The 26,146-nt window shown below is 37.4% G+C and overlaps 1 protein-coding gene across 5 annotated transcripts in view; it reads right to left on the bottom strand.

Annotated features, from left to right (window-relative positions):
• Positions 1–26,146, bottom strand: part of DIAPH2 (diaphanous related formin 2) — a 197,873-nt gene that overhangs the window by 115,453 nt on the left and 56,274 nt on the right. For all 5 annotated transcript variants that reach the window (XM_071569711.1, XM_071569712.1, XM_071569713.1 and 2 more), the window contains 4 exons: positions 15,870–15,971; positions 14,540–14,634; positions 10,323–10,424; positions 4,890–5,129 (listed from right to left, as the gene is read on the bottom strand). In XM_071569711.1, coding sequence (XP_071425812.1) covers positions 4,890–5,129; positions 10,323–10,424; positions 14,540–14,634; positions 15,870–15,971 — 539 coding nt within the window. The remainder of the gene's footprint in view (positions 1–4,889; positions 5,130–10,322; positions 10,425–14,539; positions 14,635–15,869; positions 15,972–26,146) is intronic.

Raw genomic sequence — 26,146 nt, 5'->3', positions numbered from 1 at the left:
CCAACAGATACAGTATTCCTTGACAAGAGCAGAGGTGGACATTGATGACCCTCATGGGTCCCTTCCAACTCAACATATTCTATAATTCTACAATTCAAAGTAAATTTTTAACACTGTGGTGTTAAAATATTAAAACATAGGCCTTGAATCTACAGCCTTTCCTTACCTGAGAGACAGCGTTTGGGAGTAACATATTTAGTTTAAAAATAAAAAAAATAAATTGCTCTATCAGTGTCAGCTACAGAAAGCAGCTCCAGCTGAAGTACCAATTTGAGGGTCAATACTCTCAGATTCCTTGTCTGGGAAAGGATTAAAGACAAATGTGCACAGAGTGTAACACTCAGAGCACCCATTCAAACCCAACCACACACAGAGCACAGTGTTTAGGGCTGGAACCCAGAACACACTTGGGGTTGTTCAGCCTGGAGAAGAGGAGGCTCAGAGGTGACCTCAGCACTGTCTAGAACTACCTGAAGGAAGTTCTGGCCAGGTGGGGGTTGGTCTCTTCTCCCAGGCACTCAGCAATAGGACAAGGGGGCACGATGGGCTCAAGCTCTGCCAGGGGAAATTTCAGTTGGAGATCAGAAAAAAATTCTTTATAGAGAGAGTAATCAGCCATTGGAATGGGCTGCCCAGAGAGGGGGTGGATTCCCCATCCCTGGAGGTTTTTAAACTGAGATTGGCCGTGGCACTGAGTGCCATGATCTGGGAAAGGGACTGGAGTTGGACCAAGGGTTGGACTTGATGATCTCAGAGGTCTTTTCCAACTCAATAAATTCTATGATTCCATGATAACCAAAATCTCCCTTTACAGGCAGTAACCTCAGTAAAGCACCCAACCCACGCCAATCACAGCACAACCCACTTCCACAACGGGTTTGTTTTCTTACAGGCACTTCTGGAAGCAGCTTTCAGGTGTGAGGGTTAAAAGTGACTGCCAATGAAAGGAAGAATTTATGTATGAACCATCACTAGAGTGACACTTTATTATAGCTATAAAAAAAGCCTCCTATTGATTTTTATGAGATTATATACCTTTTCATATCCTAGAAATCTTTCCCACCTTAACAGAACAAGGGCTGGTAGACAATAAATACACACCCATCAGTAATTCTCAGACCAGATAAACAGCTTGTCTTGTTCTATTTGCACTAGGAACAAAAAGTAACATAATATTACATATTGCATAAAGTATACATTGATCCAGCAGGAATGCTACAAGAGCTTTATTAAAAGGAGGGAGGTTGCTGTTAGCCTTCCATGAATTCAGCACCACAGCACCAGCGTTGTACCTGCACATGCCTAAAGCAAACCCTGGGCTTCCAGTTGCCCTTCCATGAGGGTTCTCCTGCTGCACTGGGGCTCAGAAGGGCAGCAACAGGTAGAAGGATTTACCTGCAGTGACTCCTCAGCCTCCCTCCACCTTAGCACTTGGTCTGCCCTGTTTGTATTTTCACAGAGCACTTCATACTTAGGCCATCAAGATGCTCTGGTGCTTACATGGGAAGAGCTGCTCTCGCTCTGGATGCAGCACATGAATTCTGATGTTCATGTCTTATTTGAACAAAATTAAGTTCTCTGCCTCCTGTCAAAGGTTGTTTACAAATTGTTTCTGTCTTCAAAAACATCATACACTGCAATATAACATCCAGAAAGATAATCTGTTTTTAAGGATTTGCAATTACCATAAGGGGCAGCAGCTTTTTAGTTCAGACCAGACAGGTTGGAATTTGTGCTTTCTTTTATTTTATCATGTTTTAATAGAAGTTGCTACACAAGAACAAATTTCTTTGTATGAAATGAGCAGCTCTGTTGTAAAAACATTTATTTTCCAAACCCAAACATTTATCCCAGATCAATACTTGCTTTTTTTCCTCTTTTTTTTCAGATTATATAATGTAAGTACTACATCTACTAAATGGACAATTAATTTAAGATTCTTCAAGAAACAAACAAACAAAAAAATCAATACAAAAATCAGGTTTTATTGAAAAGTGAATTCGTCACATCAGGATTTTACATCCTTAAGTGTGTGTGTTCTGCACACAGAAATGTGTACAAAGGCATATTCACCTTCCTGACAGCTGTCTCAAAAAAAAAAAAAAAGAAAATTCTCTTATCATGGTTAGAAAGTGCACTGAATATGATAAATCACTGGCCTAAAAAAGGAGGCATTATATCAAAACACAGAAAAAGGCTCCCGAATTCCTCTAGACAAGAGTGAATGCTGAAATATATTCAGTAGGAGCAGAAATAGACACCTTAAAACTATTCAAGGAAACCCCCTATCATGTAGCACTGCCTTCTTAAATTGACACCACATAGACAAAAAATTAAAAAATGAAAAAAAAATTCCCAGTCTTCAAAATTTAGTAGCATCCAGATGTCCCACTAAGCACATGGCACTGCCAAACAGATCTGATTCTGGTTGTTAAATGTCATGTATTTCTATTAGTGTGTTCTTCAGGCAATACATATAATTTAGAAATTTTAATTCACACCAAGATTTGACTAAAAGGACAAGATACTCTCCCTGCTATACCTGCACATACACAAGTTTTCGTTTGCTCAGTGAAGGCCAATTATTGACCAACAATCAAATTTTGAGACTGTTTGAATAATGTCATAAAGCTGGAAGGTACCTGTAGACAGACACTAAACATGGTGCTTGTAAAAGATATCCCCACTTGATATAGTTTTATATTTTATACTGTTCACAACAGTTAAACCCCACAGTCTTAGTTGATAAACAAAACCAATAAATTCATCTTACTCTTTTGGGTGGAAAACAGGAGGGTGGAATTGGAAATCTATTAAACAAAGGAATCAACTGCAATTATCACTTGAAAATAATCAATGCACCAAGAGAGTCATTAGCCAAATAAAAATTTGGATTCTTCACAGTAATTAACCAAAACCTATTGAAAATACTGTGTAAATACCTCTTATTTCCCAAATGAAACACCAGTGGAGTGGAGGGCTACCTCTCCCAATGACACTAAAGCAGAAGTACAGGTGCAAAACCATTTGAGAAAAAAAATAAGTCTTACAAAAGCACTTTAGTATACAAATCTAATTCAAATTAGTAAAGCAAATACATAAACGAATGAAAATTGGAGCTTTAAACAGTAAAAATTATCTTCTAACATGAGTAATAACCAATAAATTTCAAGTGCAGACAATGCACTGTCCCACTGCCCAGGGACACTGATCTAAATTTCCATTAACTTCAGTGACTTGTTCTGTTTGGAACTTACCAGTGATAATTCGTAAGGTTCAATCAATATGTGGAGTTATTAATGATACAATTTCATGTCTGGATCTTGGCAAGATCATCTTTTAGTTTTCAACCATCATTACTGGCTATGACTATTTTTAGCCATGACCTTATCACAAAATATACCTCATACCAAAATGCAACAGCACAGTCAACTTTTTATTATATTACACAGAATATTTAAGGTTTTTCTCTAAATCTCACAGGGAGAGAGAAAAGAAAAAAAGAGGAAAGAACATTTTCCTCAGAAATACCTACCTCGAAAACAAATTTAAAAAGGTTAAAAAATAGATTTTTGTTTCTGAGGGCAACACTGAATTAAATGAATTAAACAGTCATAGATTTCAGTCTCTCTTATTTTCAGAGGAATTTAGCTCTAAGCACAGGTAGCTGTGCTTCAGCAATTATCCAGTTCAGTAGAGAACAATTTGCAGGATTAGTCAATCCACATTAGCTGTGTCAACACGTGAGATTTGCATTGACAGCAATTCATAAATCCATCACCTGGAGTGCAAGAACTCCTTCCCAGCCCTCCACTCTGCTGTGGTTCCATTCCTGCACAGTCATCTCCCCTCCCCCTGGTAACAAGTTTTCTACTTAAAACATTAATTTCCCTTTAGATTCCACTATTACCATAAAGAAACTGCAGCATAAGATCAATTAAAAAAACCCTTCAACTTGGCTTCTCTTTTAATAAGGTTATTAAAGAGTGATAGTTTTTCTCTGATGATGACTTTTGTTTTATCAGAAGTTGGCAACATCTTTGCATTAAACCACAGCAAGCAGAGTCTTTCCCTGCTGAAATATGTCAGATGACACTTGCTGTGTATATGAAATACGATTTTCCTCCAGGTTAAATCTCCTTGAGGTATATATCAGATCTCCTCTTGGTGCCCAAAAAAGGGACCTGAAATCCAGATCCTCTCTTTAGACTAAAAAAAAAGTCTCTGAAAGTTTTATGCCTTTAAAAAAAAACAATCTCTTTACAAACACTGCATGTATTTAAAATAAAGTTACTTTCAAAGGTCCTTTTCAGATTGAGTCAAGTTCCAATCAATGCCTTACACACATTTTACCATATAAACAAACAAACATTGCACAGGAAATTGCAACACTAACACTTTAGATTCTGGAGTTCTTGTTGCATCCCATCATTTGCCACCACAACTCAAGTTGAATTTTGGTTAAACATTAACAATGCTCATCTTAAATCCAAACACTTATTTCTATGACAGTGCCTGAGGGATAGCTGGGTGGAAGATGGAAGATAGATGAGTAACAAGAGCTATTTAACACACTCAGAGCTCTGTGTGTATTCTATTGACAAGGTAAGTAAACAAATTATTCAGATTGAAAAATTTTGTTCTACTTGTAGACTCCAGAAGACTCAGAACAGACTTACAATTAAACTGCCTTAAATCCCCACTGCACCAAGAGAGCTCAGCGGGGCCCACCCTGGAAACGCTTACTCTGTATTTCCCTATCCTTTATTAAACACAGAGGTGCAGTCAGGAAATTACATTGATGGAGTGTTTATTCCTGCATAGGATCCTTTCTCATGTGTCCTGAGTTTCATGAATCTTCATTTCAAAGTTTTACAGCTTCAGCTTACCTTGCAAAGAAAACTGATGTTGAAGCCAAGAGACTGCGCGTTCCTGGAGCCAGAGTTCATGTAGTTCCCAAGGAACAGCACCAGCTCCAGGAGTTTACTGAAGCTCTCGCTCTTCTTCAGCTCCTCACAGGCCATGGTCACGGCCATGATGTCGGGTTTGATGTTGTTCACGTGCTCCTCAAACATCAGCCGGAACAGGATCCCGTTGAGACGCGGCCGCAGCATCTTCACTGAGCTCATCTGCGAAACACAAAACCACATCACAACATGAAAAACCCCAGAGGATTATTTATGGAAAATAGCTTATATTAGAAGAAAAACCAAAAAAACAAACAGAACATCATGCAGCCAGCAAGTCTACAGTTTCTGTGTGTTTTCACAGCCTATCTTGTGTTTCCAGGAACCCATGAACTGCTCACACCTATCTTTCCCCAAAACATACACTTTGCCTGAAAAAAATCAGTAAAAATCAGAAAATGCTTTGTTTTAAACAATTTAACTTGTCAGTTCCAAACTCACTGGAAATAAATGCTCACTGTCAGGCTTCTTGTTGTCAGCAAAGGCAAAGTAAGGCAGTTCTACCTGCCAAAGGTACATGCTGCAAATATTTGGAGGCAGATAAAGAGGTTTGGGCTGAAATTCATGGCAGTAAGTTTTATTTAAAAACAATATACTTAGACATGCTAAAGTAAGGACATACTAATGGTACACTCTCAATTCTGATCCCATGGCATTAGACTCCATAGTTAACATACAGTCTGCTTTTCAATCTTTTAAATAAATATTGTAAACTACTGTCCAGGATCCAGCCATCTCTGTGCTTCAGACACTTGGCAAGGGGTAATACAGAACTAATTCCTTCCTGATCTGATAAAAAGGTAAGAGATCATAAATCACAGTGTGGTAAACATGCAACCTACAATATTTGTTAGTTGAAATCCCAATACCAAATTCACTAAACTAGCTACCAAAATCTGGTTGTCTTTCATATTTTGCACAAGTGATCAGATATTTCCTTCTCATTAGATCACTATAATTCACAAGGCATATTAAATTAACACAGGAATATGTACTGAGCTTTTTTTAAGCCACTTAAAACTTTACATTTAATTGCAAGAACGCTTATATTCCAAATCTAACCCTCGTTTTACTTTGCAGAACACAGAGAGATTTCCCCACTATGTACTCACTACAAGTGCTGTTCCTGAAGTGCTGAGAAAGAGCAGCTTTGCTATGTGATAAATCACAGATCATGACTATAAAAACAAAGATGGGATGTGCTCCTGCCTCTGTTACCCAAGGTTTTACCCTGATTCTTTGAGGAACCAGGATATTCCTACTGGTGTTATCTACCAGATACAGCAATAACTTTCACAGGAAAGACTTGAGTGGCCTGAATAACAATGAATTAATTCTAAAATGAACATAAATATGAAGGCGCTCCAGATGGTCTCAAACAATTCTTATGATCAAGGAACAAGGAAAAGAAAGGATCAGAAAAGAAGCATTTCAGCACAACCAGCAATCTTTTTTTTTTTTAAATCTCCATTGTTACAAATTTCTCAGTGAGCCTCTATAAGCCCAAATCGTTGAAAGTCTTGAAACATTATTCTTCTAATCATTCTGTATTTCAGAAATATCATACTGAAAACATCTGCCTTGAAAGGATCTACTTACACTAATCTGCAGTAGATAGAAATTAAAATTAATCACATAATTTGCTTTAACTTTTGTAGAACAATCTCCAATTACTGTTTTTACTCAAAATGGCACAGAAGAAAGTTGTCAAAAGCTTTAGATCCCAAAAACAAAACACAGCAAAACATGTATAAGCCAACAGAGTAGTATGGCAAAGATTTGTGAAGAATAATCCCTGTCAATACTTCAGACAACTGTACTCTCTTTTTATAATACTGTAGAGGGTCATGGAACACTGATCATTTACTTGCTTTGCAAGGCAGTTTGACCACCAAACCAAAAGGAAGATTTATTTCCCTGACTTGCATAATATTTTAAAAGCATCTTCACAATTTCCCAAGAGGTGTTTCAGGTGGGTTCTTTCTCTAAAATTCAGATGATTTTTAAACACATAATGGCCTCTCTGTATCAGCAGATGATGAGCACAAATGCTGTTTCAGTTCCTCCTTCCCCACCCTGCCCTGCTTTCCCTTCCATGAGACTGTTTCTAAATATACATGTTCAATGGCTGAACACGCTGAACTTGGAGGAACCTTCTGGAACAGGTAAGGTGAAAAGTCTACATTCACTTAGAAAAAGATCAAATTCCTTAATGGTTCTACAAAATTAGTGTCAAAAGCATATAAGAGATAAGACATTCAAATGGGTGCGTGGAACAGCAAGTGTTGGTTCCACCACAAACAGCTGAAGAGGCAGGAAAATGGATATTTCTTTTCCAGCTCTGTCACTGCTGGGCTGCATCTCATTATTTCCCTTCTGGGCTTTCATAAAGGTCTTGACTGAACTCTCTACCTAATCAAGTTCTTTATTCAGTTCTTTATGCTTTATTATCATCATTCAGTTCTCAAGCCCTGTATTAAAACTAGGATCAAAGGCTATTGGAGAAAGGCAAAAAGCACAATTAAATTTGCCTCACTTCCTAAGAAAAGCTGACATTCCTCTAATACAAATTTGTCAACTTACTGAGACAACTTAGCCTCTTACCTACATAATATTAAAGTTGCCTTTTTTTCTCTAGCATGTTCAGCTGGCACTGAAAGGGAGTTGCAGTTCCTTACTGAAGCTGCAGCTGTTCCCATATCATAAAAAAATTTGACTCTTGAACACAAGTTTTAAATTTAAAAATCAGATAACATTCTGCCCAGCTTGTTTAATGTTATACAACTGATTCAGTTAATCTATTTTTCTTGCTCTACTTCGACATCAATGCAAACTTTCCTTTATATGAAGTTGTGTTGCCTTTTTTGATCCCAGGATATAACTTCAAAAAGTTCCAATAACTGATTAGAATATATAATTGATTTTAACATTTCATCTAAATGAAAATGCAGTTCTAATTTTCATTTACATATCAGCTGAATATTAAGTTAATCGGTCTCTTCTAATAAGTTAATCATTTACTAAGTATGGGTTTTCTACACAAATTTTAAGTAACTTATTCCAACCTTTATTAAATTTGATGGGCAAAGTTATTATCCAATTAACACATCTTAATAATTAACATGCCTAAATTTACATACAAATAAGGGTACACATTTTAAACATTACTTAAGACAGGAAAAAAAGAAGACAGAAAGATTAATGTCAAGTTTAAGATTATTATTAATGCAAAACTCCAATATTAATTTGACACAAGGGAAAAAAGAACTTCAGTCAGGTAAAGACGAAGTTCCACTGCATTTCTTCCACTTTAATGGATAGTTCAATTAAATCAAAATCAGAAACAAACCCAGCATTTTAGTACTAGTAATGCAGTTCCAGGCCTCTGAGAATCAGACAGAAGCACTACCCATAAGGAAAATTACTGGGTTTTATTAAACCAGATGGTCAAGCTGAATAAGCAAACAAGCTTCAGGAAACTTCATCCCTTCAGAAGGCAAACATCACCATTTGGAGATGTTTGACTAAGCAGTTTTTGCTAATTAATGTTGCATTAAAAATTTGGAAACTCTCATCTTTCTATAGTCACTCATTCCTCAAAAATATAAAGAAATGAAACAGTGACCATGACTGTATTGATACTGTTGGGAAATGAGGATACTTTTGTGAGTTTTTCAGAACAATCAAGTGAAAAAACAAGGACCATGTAGTTTCACTGCGTTAGGAATCCTAACTCAGACAGAGGCATGATCTCCAGGGACATAAACAGTATCCTAATCCAGAAATATCTTTATATAAAAGCTATCGAGAGCAATGCAGTAGAGAAAGGCTGAAGGAGAAGAGACAAGGTAGGGATGATGTTGATAAAAGGGAATGTGTAGCAGAAGGAGGGATTTTAAATTGCTACTGATCAGTACATAGATGGCAATGTTTTACTACTGCAGTTCTTGCAATAAGACTAATATATCAGATTTCTACCAAAATTCCTCTTCTTTGTTTTGAAACAAAAAATTTTTATAACTTTACGCCATTTACTAAAAAAATAAAAAAGAAAGAAAATAAATAGGCTAAAGTTTTGTTGGTTTTTTTTTAAAGAAGTCATTGATATCTTTCATATTCTAAATCCTCTACAGAAATCTCATTAGGTCAAATCATATTCTGTTACTTCCCCAACTAAAACAATAATGTTAAAAAAAATCACACAAAAAGCACTTCTAAAGCCAAATTATGCTCAAATCAGAGCTTTTTAGTAAAAAGCTGGTTTTACTCTTCCCTTTTAAGGGCCTCCATTCCTGTTTTAATGCATTTTAATGCACATAATGCCTTAAAAATCCAGCAAGAGCAAACCCAGCTCCTGTGGAGCTGGGGATAAACCCTGAGCACATTACAGAGACTATCAGCATCATTCTAATCTCTTGGACTGACAAAGTGAAGTGAAAACAGGAACTAATTTGCCTAAGGACTTATTAGGCCCTTGGAAGCCCAGAAGCAGAAAGTGATTTCCCAGCTCTGGAGTTGTGGTTGGTACCACACCATCCCCCCCAGCTGGGTCAGAGTGATTTATGCAAATGCTGCAGTTTCACTCAGGGATGGGTTCCAGCCACTAGAATAGAATCCTCCATGTCCCTGGAATACATGTATGTATTGAATGCTACCAACAGAAACCAAATACAATCTCCAGTTTCAGTTCTAATATGACCCCACACCTCTTCTAAAACCATTCTGGAAGTCTGTGTGTGTTTGGACGTGTACACAGATATTTTACATGTATATACATACATATGTATGTATATATATACCCATAAGATATATGTACACAAACACAAGACACATATGAATATATTAACTCTTTCAGCTGTTAATTTTTGATACATAAGAAGAAATGCATTGGAGTTTTCAATGCCACAGTGTAAATGTTTTTTTTGTGGACTCTTGGAAATTTAACGACTCAAAGGTACAGAGTTCTTCATAACTGTTTAATAAACATTCAAGACTACACAGTCAGACAAAAGCTTTAGTCTGGCAAGGGGAGTGCCTGTTGCTCTTTATGGCATATCATAATTCCTCCAGAAAAACACTGAGAATTGTGGAATCATGGAATGGTTTGGGTAAGGAAGGACCTTAAAGATCATCTGGTTTCAACCCCCTGCCACAGGCAGGGATGCCACTCACTAGACCCAACCTGGACTAATATGTACTCAGAGAGATTTTTTGATTGTTACTCATCTGGAAACAGTAACTTTTTCCTATGGCAGTTCTTGCAAAAACACTAACCAAAATATTTCATTCCCCAAATTTTTTTCTTTTTATGTGACCAAATGGAAGTCTGCAGTTAATAATTGCACCAATACATACCACAACTCCAAACTGTTCTGGCTCAGCAAGATCATTATATTCATCCTTTAATTCAGCTAAGGCATTGAGTTCTTTCTGCTCAGGAAGATTCTTCACCAGGTTCTAAAACAAACAAGGCATTATATCAAATGTGTTACATTACCCTAACTGAGATATTAAAAATAACATGCTTAAAATACCACAACATGGAAATGCATGAGGAAATTATGGGAAGCTTATTTTATTTACGCAGTTTTAACACTATATAAACATCAAATCAAATCAGTAATTATTTAATATAGACATCAACTCCTCTGTTACAGTCTCTGATTTGAAGAATGCCTTCTCAGTATTAACAGGTTGGAGTATAATTTTTCAGGGCCTGACAGCATCAAGGAGTTTTGTCTATCCACAATCTTTTCTTGCCATAGCGATTGCATCTTCCTCATTAAATATTAATCAAGAAATAACTGGGCTGTGTAAAAAAAGACATAATTAGCCAAAAAAAAATTACAGTCTTTAGACATTCAAAGTAACTGTGCACGGACTATGCTTAAAAATACCCTACACAAAAAAAGGTCAACATCTCCAAATTGTACAGATCTTTTGGATGGCAAATACACTGGAACTCAGCAAAAAGCTGGAGTTGCTTGCCATTTATCCGTGTCTCCAAAGAAATTTGTATTAGTTAGTATATGATCTTAAGATCTCAAAACACACATAAAATATTTATATTAAGACTGAAGAATACTTCTTTAAGTAAAAAAAAAAACCATGCATCTATATTCAAGCAAGCATCAGGAGGAAAAGAGTGATGGGACTGCTAAAAAAGCAACCAGCACTGCAGAAGTACATTTTTTTCAGATATAAAAATCTGCATTAGAGAAAATCTGTACTATTAGAGCTACAGATGTCTTATTTTTAGAACAGACCAATCTTGCCATCACTCTTGCAATATTCTCACTCGTTTTGAGAATTTGATTACTGATCACTGCCAGGCTTGAAGGAGACATCAAAGTACAACTTGGAGAAAGGCATCAGTCTAATTTCTCAAATTTGCAAGTGATAGCAAAGGTAATTCTTCAAGCTGAAAGAACCAAACATTCACCCACCTTCCTACAGAAAAATAAAGATGACAAGCACTGTCATACAAAACATCTCCATTACAGAAGGATTTTTACACCCACGCCAAGCAGCTGCTGAATGTCTCAGAGTTCAGTATATATGGCAGAGAGAAGCATCAGCTTCACCTCCATGTCACACAATGAAGTTGTAGCTTTGTGCTTAAACCTAAGTATGTTTTCTTTCCTACTAACCCAAACCCATAACCCACAAATTTCCACCTAATAAAAAGACAACCCACATAAATTAAGGACCTGTAAAACATTCTTCCCAATTTGATTGATTCTTTAATGCTGGTAAAGATCAAAGACTTTAAGTAATGCAATTTTTTAACCTATTTTCATTAACTAGACAATTTACTAAACACTGTCAGCAAAAATTTCTCAATATTTGTCAGAAATGTAGATTTGATTACAGATTAATAAACTTACTGTGAAACACTGTTTTTCCATCATTGTAGAAATACAAGTACTTACTAATAAACCAGCTTTTTTCTCAGCCAGGTAAGCAATATCTGTTGGCAGAGCAGATCATGGCATTTTCCTCACCCACACCCCCCTATGCCCTGGGGCCAGCAGACCAACTCATTTCACCCTCAGCTTCTAAGAAGAAGTTTGGCTCTACTAACACTGCAGCTTCTTTTTTAGATATATATAGATAGATGCACACACACACATATATATGTATGTTTACTTTCATTAAATGTATTGAATAACTGAAAATGAACATAAAGCACTCAGTGATCACATATTGAAATCCTTCTCAGGACATCAAGAAATAAAGTATCATAATGTGTTCACAATGAAGTGGGTTTAAATAAAAATAGGGTAAATAAAAATGGTTAACATAAACATAAAAAGGATTGTGACATTAAGAGGCTGAAACTACCACTCACTACTTCCTGTCCCAATGTCCTGAATTCTGCTAAACACAGTGTTTGACAACCAGATGCTTACAAGAACTTACTCCTTCAAAGGCACATTAGGAACTGAAAACATTTTTCCTTGAGGAAGAGTTACAACAGTATAGAGTCTACCATGTACTCAAGCCCATTAATCCAATTTATTTTAGTAAATATTACACTATATGTTTGAAAAGCAGCAAGAAATAAGAGATTGGGAAGCAAAATTGAAAAAGCACTTTGCTATCTGCTCAATTATGCCATATCCATTTCACTTCCACCACTTTGATACTTAGAACAAAACAGATTCTACATGTGCAGTTTCAGCAAGTGGGACTTTTGCTGGGCATGGAGGACAGCAAGGTTTGCTTTGTACAATTTTTCCAATCAGTAGTATTGAAAATGGTTCAACTGGTAAATTAGTTACTAGCTCAGTCAGAAGATTAAAATAAAAACAAACCAGAATAGACTGAACATGAAACAGAAGATATAGCCCATTTAGCCCAGCACATTTCTAAGATTATCCCTGGAAACAGGAATCTCCCCAGGTTCTCAGCTGCATCTCCCTGTTATTGGAAGCAGCTGCCACACTGTTCCCTTCAGAGGGACTGATCTCCAAAGCCTTCATTGTCTGAAGATTATAGGCTGCTGAGTTTGTAGACAGTTGCTTTCATGATCAACTCACATACATTTATTCTGCTGTTAACATCACCTTTTACTTATGCAACTTCATTTTTCTCCCCAGTGCTTACACACATCACTCTTCTCCCCATACGGTTATAATGCAGTCATACCCCTCACAGCTATTTATATTGCTGATCTAATCAAGCCAATCTTTTCTGCTTCCTTCTGCACACTGTTGCTCTATCCCTCAATCATCTTAAGTAGTTTTTAAGTTCAGCTTCTCTATTTTAAATTCATTTTTGAGAAATGTACTGAGTATTTCTGATAGTTTTGATCCGGGCCTTCCTTAGTAACCAGATGTAACTGTGGAAATAAGGTCTCAGAAGTACCCTATTCAAAGGCATAAAAATTATCCTCTTGACTGGAAATTCTTGACCTGATACACCTTGTAATCACATCTGCCTTTTTTATGGTGTACTAAGTTTGGCTGGGATGAAGTCAATTTACCTCATAGCAGCCCATATGCTGTCACTGTGACTTGTAACAAACACAGTGCTGACTTTCCACTGGTTTGGCTACTCTACTGAGCTGCATTTCTTGTAGAGAAAACCAATATGAAGCTTCTCTGCACTTCAGCTATCCAAGGGGGGGGGGATGTCCTCCTGCTTGATTTTTGATTTTACTACACCTGTAGGCTTCCTAATCACATGATATGATACACCTGATACATAAAAAAATCCTAAATAAAGTTAGGACTTTGCACTTATTTTCAAATACTGAGGCAACTCAGCTCAGCCTTGTGCCCCTGGAATAACCAATTTCAAGGTCCAAGAAAGGAAGAAGAAATTAATTTAGAAAACTTCTGGGGGAATGGGACATTGGTGTAAACAGGAGACAGGGAAGGGTGAAAGGATAAATTGAAGCTCAGGATGTTAGGTAGAACCTGAATCTGTGTATGATATTATATAAAACAATTCAACACCAACATCAGTGCTGAATCCTTCTAACTTTCAAGCTCTACACACCTCTCTGCTGTACTGACACTCCCCAGGGATCAAGAGGGGCCGTGATCCTCCTGCAGGAGCAAATCGGAGAGGGATGGACAGAAGTTGCATTTCATACTTTCCTGTCTCCAGCTGAGAGATTTTGGGCTCAGAATGAGACCAAACCAGCTGGAGAGCAGGTTTCATTTACAGATGGTTTTTGAGTTGCAGCCATATCCTGAAACATTCAGGTAATTTCATCTCTCACTAGAGACAAGCAGAGTTGTTGCAGAGCTGTTTCCACAAGAAGCCTCATAAAACTTCATTATCCACCAGGCTGAACCTTCTTCAGCTTGTCTTCAAAGCTGAAAAACCAGAATGCTCAGAGATTTCCTTTTGAAAGGGAAACTTCATCAAGTGAGAGATTACAAGGTACTTCTGTTTTTACTGCTACGTGTGCCCATATTCAAAAGTGGAAGTGAAATAAATGAAATGGTAAACACAACTGATACACTTGTAGCTGATAATCCCCTACACTGTCCTTACACCTTTACATATTTTTATGTGAAAAGCAAGCTGTGAACAAAACCAGATATATTTTCACATACCTGAATCAAGGATTCACTCAGCTTCTCTTCATCAACCTCTAAAATGATATTTTTTATTTCTTCATAAGGCAATCGGAAAGAACCCAAAAATATTGCTGAAATTCAGTAATACATAATTAGAATCAAAAAGGTCAAAAGGATTGATATAAAAAGATAAACTTAATTTCTAGCAACTCAAAAATCATATCCTCATCGAAATTAATTTCACAATTAAGAAGCCTCCTGTATGTAACAAATGCTGGATGAAGCACACTATTGCAGATTGACTTAGAATGATTTTCTCTAAGAAATGAAACTATGACAACACTGTTCACTTTTTTATCAGCCTCAGTTGTTCACTGGTAGTGTTATTAGCAATAAAGTCTGAACTTTGTGAATGACATCTGCATTACTACTTAAATAGGCCTATTCAGCCACCAGAAGACTTTATCTATAATTATTTTTCATTTCAGAACCATGAATGAATAGCTGTACTGCATTTACAATTGGATAAGTGATATTTCCATGACATTCTACAAAACATTCTACATCAAAAAGGTGATGAAGAGCTGAGCAAAGAAAGAAAAAATGCCCTAACTCCACCACTTTTTAGAGTAACAACTTATACAGGAGACAACATATACTGCAAACCCTTCAGAGATGCAGTTCCCAAAGCAATTTGATCTCAGAATGTTATAAAGTCTCAAAAGAGCCCATTCAATAAACTACAAAGTATTACACACAGATGGATTAGCACAACATTTTAATAAAGTGCTCTATATTCAGCCTGACTATTATGGCTGATTATCCAGCATCCATGTTTGCAAACCTTGAAGTTCTGTCTCAGATGTGTCATTGTTCATTTTCTGGTTAAGAAAAGGTGCTCATGGATGTGGTGAATAAACAATGCACAGATTTGGTTTTACACACTTATTTGTCCTGGGTATAGTTGAACTAGGGGCATTTTATGGTATTTCTAACTCCAATAAAAAGAATCTACTACTCTTAATGATTGATTTCCCTCCATAATTAAGGAGAGAAGAAGCAAGATAAATAAAAGAAGTGGGGCTGTTTTCCTTACAGTTTATAGTGTAGTATTTGCACCTAAGTTAGCCTAGTTGGTAATGTCTTTAGCATTCTAACCTCCATCAAGCTCTGTTTCTCCATTACTCTAACCAGAAAGAATATTAGGAAGCTGAATAGTGAATTCAAAATAAATGCACAAATGCTACTGAAGACTCATTTCAAATTAGTAGTTTTTAGGAAAAAACAATGGCATATGTAAACAAAAAATAAAGAACTGTCGTGTGTAGGTGCTACTTATTGACCTGATGCATTTCACATCACTTACATAAATTTTGTGCGGATTTTCCATCCAAAACTCTTAATTCTTTGATCTTTTTCTTTGGCTGAGCTGCTTTCTTTTCTTCTGATTCTTCTACAGGCTTTTTGGCTGGAAAAAAGGTATTTATTAAATTGTGATTCATTATTAAAACTGTTCAATCTTAGCTAATTGAAAGTCCATCAGAAAGCCATAATAAAGACTCTTTTAGAACCAGTTCAAGGCAAACTGAGTGTGCTGCCACAACTTACTGTAAAATACTGAAAGAAACAAAGTAAATTTCCAACAGCAGAAGGAGCATGAAATAAAAATATGACAATGACCAATTTGTCCAAGCACTATCAAATAATATTTATATATTTTAACCCACAAAGTTTTACTTCAGCTTGAATTTATTCCAAGCACTTTTAAAAATACAACAACTTGCTGTTACCTCAAAGTACACGAGTGCCCTCTGTTGATATATTAATAATATTAATAAGTTCTTCATCTAAGAGCAACAACATTAATTTGGTATTTATCATACTAAAGAAAGGTATGTTTTTACTAATTATTGATGTTGTCAGTGGTACACAGCAGAACCAACTAAGAAAATAGCATACATTTTAAATTGATTTCTTTTAAGTTAGCAAGGATCACTACTAGCCTTATACACAGCACTTGAAATTATAGAGAAAGAAATGTGGTATTGAACTACCTAAAATTTAAGCTGATTTTTTGCATAATTTCAAATGGTCAAATTTCACAGAATTTTCTTAAGCATTAATTAAAACCATTAACAAGGAATTATTTCCTTTTAAATATCATAAATCACATCTGACACTGAAGGAATAGAATCTAAATGTGCTTAACAGTAATTGAACTTAATATTTTGAGTCATTCAGAAGTAACTAAAAAATTGGAAAGTGAAATTAAGAGGAAGTTTCAAGCAGACTAAACACAGTTTTCTTCTCTGAGCACTGTTTTCTGTTGTACCACAATGAGCCATCATGGGTTTCATTACAGGCATCTCCTAAGAAAAGATGTTAATTTTTAGTGCGAAGAATAACATAAAACCTCAGTTTCAACCTCTTTAATAACAAGAAAAATAGAACATAGAAAACAGATATTTGTCTCCTTACACACATTACTACTTGGAAAACATCTGGCATAAAGTAATTCTACTGGGTTTATACCACTGAATAATTAGTTTACCTTTTGTATCAATCTGTACCAGAGCTAACTAAGCCAGTACCAGACAGTTCCCTCATTCCCAGCTCTCTCTAAGGAGCCTAAAGCAGGGAAAGTTAAACAGAAAGAATGACTCAACAACAAAGAAACATTTGTTCTCCCCTTGCCCTGCCATTTCTCTGCAAGACTAACAAGACCAGCTGGCTTGACATTTGTAAAAGCACAGATCATACCAACAGATAATCGTCTAAACTCCCACCTGCACTGACCCTTTAACTGTAATGAGCTGCTGTTTAAAACCCTAAAGTGACACTCCATCAAGTAATCAGACCCTTATCACTAATTGTTCTCAATTAAACAAGGAAATAAGACCAGGTGCTCAACAGCACAAACAAAAAAACCACCCAAGAGTGAAAAATTAGTAGTCCCATAAGAAGACAGCAAACATTATGAGTTCAGTTACATCAACAGGAGGTACTGCAAGGACTGGATCTGTGTCTGTTGAGACACCCGAGAGAAATGATTCATGAAGGTGAGTGACCTCTTCCAAACTTGATCTGTTCAAGAATTAAAGCCTCCAGATCTCCATATATGATTGAGTCTTTGAAGTGTTAAGCAACACACACCCTCACAACCCGCTCAGAGCACGGGACTTGTGACAGTAGCTGGGGACAGCAAAGACAAACCCGTCCTGTAACCAGCTATGACCATAAACAAACACATTTCAGTGCGTAATCATCTCAGTCCTGCAGAGGTAACAAAATCAAAAAGAAAACAAGATTAACAAATGTTTTTGTTACCAAATGTCACCTCAAACAAAGGAGACTTTCTCCCTACAGTGGCAATTCATGAAACCTGATCAGTCACAGCGAGTGAGAGAAACACCTGTGTGAGCAAGAGTTCGAGGGCAAAGGGGTCACAGGAGCCCAACCCAACACAGGTTTAGAGTCATTCAGCCACTACAGTATCAAAACAGGAGAAGGGGGTTTGGATTTAAGCACAGGATATTTCAGACATGCAGAGGTTGGGCTGAGTCTGAATTCACAGTGGTAACTCAGCCCGTGCAGGGCAATGAACCAGCTTCCCTTATCACCCTCCCTCACCTGTATCCAGTGCACCCCCCTAGTCATTGCAGAACTGGGAACCACATTCAGAACACAGATGATCACACGTTCAAAAGTTTTAAAACAAATCACAGCTACTCTTACCTACTTAAGCCTGAAGGGCTGTAACATCACCACTTATAAATCATCCACTTCATAAATATTAAATAAATTCTTTTTCTATTTGAAAGAGCCCAGGGAAGATGTTATTTCCAAAGGTTCTTATCTTTCCACACATGAGACTTCAAAGTTAACTTCATTCCAAGTGACAAAAAACACAGAGAAACACTAGAACCAGATGTTTATGTGACTGCACTGAAGCCACAATATAGCATGAACACCAATCTTACCAACCCAAAACTCACAGACAGAAAGAAACACCACTAAAATTTCTAGATTAGACAACCACCAAAATTTCTCCACCACCATTTGACCCACACTTGAGAAGACATGAAGCATCAGAGCTATCCAAAGCCATGCTCTTCCCTCTTCCCTCAGTGGCTCTCCCTGAGAAGACAGTTCATTTTAGCAGTGACTCAACTGTGACAGTACCATGGATTACAGAATTAGGAAAAATAATTAAATCAATTAAAAAGATACTTGATACTTTTCAGAATCAATATACTATTGCTGACCAACCTCCTGACTCTTGTCAGGTTCTGTATAAAGATGAGACACTTTTTGGTTTGATGCCACAGAACCAGAGGGAGAGATGAAAGAAGGATTTTATAGTAAACCACACAGGGTAGCTCAGGAAAGCAAGATGAAAAATCAATCTGGAAGCTCAAGCAGCTCTATTACTTCATAGAGACCTTGAGTTTAGGGCTGTGATTACTCATTACAGCACTTTGATAAGAAAATTGGCTTACATCTTCATTCAAAATCAGCTTTTGTTCAAACCAAGTCTTCGAGACACTACCTAGAGCTAGTGACTGTCAGATCCAGGTTTCCATAACAAAAATGGTCATATTTTAGAAACAAAGGTGTAGCAGAGGGGAAACTTCCTTATTTTCTGACCCCAACTGATTAAGCAATTGAACACTGAAAGACACAGGTCAGCTCTTCAGCTCTGAGGCTTTATTCCAAGGGTCCAATTCCTCCCCAGCTGCCTGCTGAGCCATCCACATCCAAGTGCCCTGCTCAAGTTTGCCTCTCTTCTTTCAGAACACGACAAGCTTTTTCCTCACCTTAAGTAAGGCTTGATCCAAATTCAGTTTTTACTTCCCAGAACATACTAATCAAGTCTGTATCTGTTCTCCCCTGCATTACCAGCCCTGGAAGAATGGCAAGATCCTCCAATAAGTGGCTAAGCCTGTTCAGGTTCTCTATCAAGTGATTCTTTGCAAAAGTGACAACTCCCTCACAAGTTCTCAGTACAGAGTCCAGAAGTCCAAGTATCAGAAGAGTTCAAGTATTCAGACTTCAAAGGGCCTCTCAGGTTGTCCTGTGGTATTTCAGGTCACTGTGTCTGGGCTAACAGACAAAGCTCATGCACGTCTGCTGTGTTTATGCAAACCATCTTTAAATCCCCTACTCTACATCTCTGTGTTTCTCTGGGATGGTTAATCCCATTTCACACAAATTGATGTGGATGAATATTTGGACTTATATGGAATACTTACGTACACACACACAAACAGGCACACACATGTGTGGATTTTTTTTTTTTTTATTTTCAAGAAATAGAGAAAGTTCTTAAACTGAATTCCGCATTCAGGTGGAAGTTAGAATGAGGAAAGAATTTTAAAAAAGCCAAACAAACAAACCAAAAGACCCTAACACCAATTAACAGTTATTGAAATGACAAAACAGACACTAGTTAGACCTGTAGAAGGTTTTGGCTGGGTTTAGTTTCTATTACAATTTACCTCAAGCACACAAAAGAACCAGCATGATAAATCCAAAGGAGAGCAAGTGCCAGCTTTAGCACACACAGATGTCTTTCTGAAGACCAGAAAACACAGATCTAAACACCAACATTACATAACTTTTTTTTTCTAACTCAAGAGTTCTATTTCGTTAGGAATAACATATTTGTTTATCAGTGTGGGAGGAAAAGGCTGATGCAACGTGGTGCAAGGGATTGTTTGCTGCTCACCCAACACCACCCGGTGCATGTGCAGAGTGTCCCTTCAGTGAGACCTTCAGCTGGGAACTCATTTAATTCCATGGACAGTGCAGTGCTTGAAACCCATTTAGGGGATACTAAACAAAATGTTACAGAAGTTTAAAACACATTAAACAAGACTGATGATACTCATGGCAAAAAACCTACACAAACACATTGAAATACTTTTGTGACTTAATTAAGAAAATATTCTACTATGAGTACTTTTGTAGAAAAAAGAGTAAGCATACACAGTTCTTGAAAACTACCATTTCACTCCTGTTCATTAATTTAGCTACTGGATGGCATTAAAAGTGGCCATGACAATTTTTGAAAATACACACAATTTTTGAAAATACACACCATTTTATTGAATGGTATTGAAGCTGGTAAAGCATTTTATTATGAGCTGAAATGTCCAGTTCTATATGAAATTCCTTTCTTTTTTAAAATAATTTTAATAAGAATTAATAGGAAAAACTGCCAGTCATTAATATGATGCAGATGAAAACTAAAGAGAGGTAAAAAGCAGAACATGAAATTACAGTGTGGAGAGAGTAGAGACTTAGGTGAACTTTAGCCCACCTTAACCTGAGCCTTAATCTCCAGTTTCTGTCAAGTCTGTACACACAGTGAACAAAAACATCCTTATATTGTCGTGGGAAATGAATGAGTAATTTCATCTTATTTCCATCTGGCCAATGGTTTCCCAATTGCATTTACCAGTATGTAGCAGCAAAAGTAAAAATACAAAGAAAATTAACTGCTTTATTATTCCCTTTACCTGAGAAAAGAACTATGGCTAGTACAGAAGTACAGAAGAAAAAAAAATTAAGTGTACATACAATTGTAAAAGATGTAAACTACACATGCAAGAGTAGAGATGAGCAGCTGAAAGTAATAATTACACTGACTTTGCTCAAAAAAAAAAACCCTATGTGATACAACTTGGTAGAAAAATAAAATAAGGAGTTAGAAATGCCACTGAAGGTTTAGAAAGCAATTTGTAGCACAAAAATTCAGTGAATACTGTTGCACCATAATAAAACTTCTTGAAGCCAGGCTAAATTGATGATCTTGGGATGCTACTGATCATTTTCTATTTCCATGTTATTTCTAGAGGCACTCAAAAATGGAAATTAAATTCAAACAAAGGGCGAGAGGGAGAAAAGTGAAACAAACTAGACTTCAATTTGCACTTGCTCTCTCCCCTCCCCATCACTGAGTGTTTCCCTCTGTGTGAGCACAGCATTTCCACGCTCACATGGATGGTGTGGCAGTGCCCACAGGTGTGGGCAGGGAGCACAGTGCCAGGCTGGGAGCTTCCACCAACCACTGCTTTCAGGGAAGTAGATGAAACATGTCCAAGCTCTTGTTCCAGGCAGCAGAATGAGCTCTGACAAAGTTTCGTGTGCTCAAAGCACACTATGCAAACAAGCTGCTGACCTTGAGAAATGCAAATGGGAACCACAGAATTGTTCAATGTCCTCCAAGATCATCAAGTACAACCAACACTTGGCACCACCACTGTGTTCACTGCTAAACTGTGTGCTCAAGAGCCACATCCACATGGTTTTTGAACACTTCACACATCACAAGGGATGGTGTCTCCACTTTCCTGGACAGTTTATTCCACTGCTTGACAATTCTTCCTGTGAAGAAAATTTTCTACTATCTAATCCAAACCTCTCCCGGGTCTTGAGGCCATTTCCTCTCGTCCTGTCACCTGATACCTGGGAGAAGCATCCTGAACAAGCAGGGCCCTGACACTGGCAGCAAGTGTAGACTAAACAGAGCAGTGACCATGCAGATATCCTCTATCCAGTCCTGTATCCAGTGAAACCAGAGAACATCCAATGGACCCCGGAGAGGGGACTCTGGGAGATGGCACAGCTCGCACAGCTGATGCCACCAACTCTCTCCTGGATCCCATCACCTCTCCTGCACAACACGTGTGTCATGTGATTCATGAACTGCACAAACTGAGATTAAAGTGTTCTGATATCAAAATTCATTTGTAGTCTCCCCACTGTCATTTGGCCTCTAACTTTGCCAACTAGCAAAGCTTTTCCCCAAATATCTAGAGATAAATGCAAGAGCATGAGCAGATGCCAGCCACGCCTCTTGTCAATTCAGACAGCAGCTGTGGGATCTCATGTTTATTCCCAATGCCACCTGGCATTTTTCAGTTCACCTAAAAATCACTCAGTTACCAATTCCTGAAGTAAAATTAATTAAGCACTCCTGCTGTCACTCTGTCCCTTCTGCAATCAAAATAGCTAAATACCTGGTACAGCATTAAAAAAATAATTATTACAAAGCAAGCAAGGAATTGATCTGAATCTTAGTTTGCGCTCTTAAGATAAAAAAAGTAAAACTAACAGGGAGGAAAAAAACATGGAACCTCTTGTAATCTTGTATGGTTTCTGCCTAATTAATGTAATCAAGCTGAAGGAAGTGGCATCAACCCAACAGATTATGCTCTGTGGAAGAAAAAAAAAGATCATAACTTAACTTTAGAAATTAGGGGATTTTTTTTAAAAAATAGCAGGGGATCTATACTCCTATTATTCGTTCTTATAATTGGCTGCTATTCTATTTGACCACCACAATTAATGACTACAATTAATTTAACATGAAATATTTCTCTTCTATTAGAATTGTGCTAAAATGGTTGTACCTAGTCTAATTTTCAAGCACAATTTGAAAATCTGCACCAAGAACTCATGCAGCAAAGTTATACAATTAAAGTGGACTTAATTAACCGTACTGTGGTGGCTTTCAGCTTTTTAACAACAGCGTGAAATTAAGTTGATGGCTGGGTCACAAATGGATTAAAAAAAAAAAAAAACAACGAGAAAAAACCCACACCAAACCTATCAAACAAAAAACTCCAAAACCGACCCAAGGCACAAAAACCCCCAAGGACACTCACAACTGATTTTGCCCTCTTCTACTTAATGCTAAGACCAATGCAGGAGATGTTGCTTTTGCTGTAAGACAGTCAGCAAATATTAACAATTCATCGCATGCAAATGGTCACAGAAATACAGATGAACATTAGAAATCAAACAACAGCAGGCAAACAAGGATTAAACTGAAAATATCCTCCATGGGCCTCATTTAATGTGTTGGAGATGTGCTGTAAGAAGCTGGAATAAAAGCCAGCAGCCTTTTCCACGAACTCCTCTCTCCCATTTTCTCCACGAATACTGATATGGGAGGAAGCCTCAGCACTGTGCCCCCCATTCCTGACTTGGCCACTGCCACCCCCTCAGCACCTGGGACCCTGCACATGATCAGCTGTGATTGGCTCCCAGGAGATGCTGCCCCTTGGTGGCTCTGGTGGGCACTGAGACATCACAGGTCTCTGCAGCCCACATATTAGTGCTTCACTAATGAGATCAGTCAAGGCATTTGAGAACTAATATAGTAAGTTTTTATGTGGGTCAGAGAAGACATTTGCTTATGAAAATAAAATGCTGCCTATAATAGCATTTCTAATTTAAACAGTCACATGTCCCAGTTATATTTTTTCCTCTGACATCAGGCCACCATCACCACGGAACTGTGAGACAGGACAGCTATAATGATTTCCCAGATTCTCACTGATACGCTTTTATCCATTCAACTTTCAAAGGTGAAAAGTACCGAGACTCAGGGAAATAAAAAATCAAACTGAATGTCAAAAGTGCTATCAGATTTTATCAAAATTCTAAAAAACATTTTCCGCTGTTACTTTGAGAAGTCAAATAAATAAATATTTTTTAACTAAGAGTTCACCTATTCTTCTGCCTTAATTAGGCCTGTAAAAGGCTCATCCTCCCCAATAAAGACATCCGTGGGAATCACATTTTCCAAAGGAACTTTCTAAATAATGAAGCTAAAAAAGATCCCAAGATCCAAAAATCCCTTTACACAGTCAAGTCAAATAGATATTGGTGTTTAATGGAGCAGACTAAAATGTCAGCAAAAATGACATGATAAATTGATTTCTTCTATCACTGTGATATTTGACATTTAAAAGTCCTGACTAAATATTTAAATAGTAAGCAAAATACACACTGCCAAATGCATGTTTTAGTATTCTCCTCCTTAAAGTATTCCTCTACCATCAAGGTTTTAAATAAACACACAAGAAAAATTCTTTCACTTGGGCATATCCAATTCCCAAATTCCTCAGTCTGTTTACCATCTTCAAGATCTACTGTTGTTTTCCAAGTGTTATATGGCACATCCTGCCTATACACTCTGACCTAAGTGAAACACAGGATGTTACATTTCCATGGATGTAGCACATGGCAAATTTGATTTCCTGTTTAGGAAAAAGAATTCTATACTCCTACTGATTTAGAGTAAGAAAAAATATTGGTATTTAGTTGATATTTATTGTTTTATTCAGTCAGGAAGATTCAAGAGGATGCTTTCATAGGCATCAGATCCAAAGCAGAACTTCACGTGGTAAAAGGATAATATTAAAAATAATTGGGAAATTATGTGTCTTAATAGTTTTCCATTTATTTCTATAACCAGTAAGCAGTGCCCTGTGAAGCTGCCTGTTAATCACAGCTTTGATAGTTGATAAATACAAATAAGGATAAAGTTGCTATTTGTAAAAAGTTGAGAAATGAGTCTTCCACAAACAAATGCTTAGAACTGTGGCCTTGTGGGGGACGGTATGAAATAAATCTAATTAATTGCAAGTAATCTACACTAAGCAGCCCTTTCAACCTAATCACACATCAACACAATGTCTCAGCTACTTGTCAGTGACAAGGCTACTGCAACCTTTAGACTGGCTGAGTTGGAAGCAGACACAGCCGAGGCTATGACTGGTTTGCAGTGGCCCCAGCACAGCCCAGGCTGTCACAGGCAGGATGTATTGCCCATTGTCACCATCACTCTGACTAATGATCACTCTAACGAAGGTCATCCCAATGGTTTCAATGTCCTGTGACACTGAAACGTTTCTAGAATACTGATATAACTCTCTGAAAAACAAACAGCGATGGAGACATTTGGTGACAAAGCTGTGAGGTTCCCTCAGCAACTGGGGGAGATCCACTGACACTTCTGGAGAATGCCCAGCACTGATGTCTTACTGTATGTTATATGCAATTTTGCTCTGCCCCTCTGAAAACACAGAGAAAGTAAATATAAATTAGTTATTTATGAGACTTGCAACAAGAGAAAAAGGAGGCAACAAGCCAGAAGACCAGAAGGAGGGTTAAAAAACTGTAAAACAACCTACCTGCCTGAAATAAAGGGAAGAACAATGGCACAGGTTATGAATGCTGAAAGATCATGAGTTCACTGAAGACAAAACACAGTGAAGACTTTACTATGTGTAAAGATGTGACCTCTGGCTTAGAAACAAAATGTCAGCTGCTGGAAGCTGCGAAGTATCACTGTTTAATCAATTCTATGTACATCAAGTACAGACTTTTAATACACATGAACAAAAGCAGATACTCTGTTTACTAAGCATCTGTTCTCAGTCACCTGCTGAAGATAAAACATGGGGCTCAACCAGCCTGAAGGCAGCCCTGCTGGGTGTGTATGTCATTACTACTTGAAAAAGCTTTCTTGGGGTCCAAGTATCCCCAAGTGTTTTCCCAACACCCAGGTGCCCATGGAACACAAGGGCAATGATTATCTGCCTTCAAGACATACAAGATAAATTACTTCCACATTACAGGATTAGTCTTAGGGGACCTACCAGGGTACCACTAAATTAAGCTGCTTGCATTGTAGCAGTTAAAAATAGAGCAGCAACAGCTTCCAGTCTCTCACCTTCACCGGCAGGTTCCACCATTCACCCAGCACATTCTAAGCACATACACAGACAGAATCCACACGATGTTCTAAATTTAGGAGGTGTAACCTGCTTTACCTTTACATTACCA

Source organism: Pithys albifrons, chromosome 14 (assembly GCF_047495875.1).
Source record: "Pithys albifrons albifrons isolate INPA30051 chromosome 14, PitAlb_v1, whole genome shotgun sequence".
In the NCBI taxonomy this organism is placed as follows: domain Eukaryota; kingdom Metazoa; phylum Chordata; class Aves; order Passeriformes; family Thamnophilidae; genus Pithys; species Pithys albifrons.
Note: the sequence above shows the minus strand (reverse complement) of the source record. Positions and strands in the feature narration are given on the sequence as shown.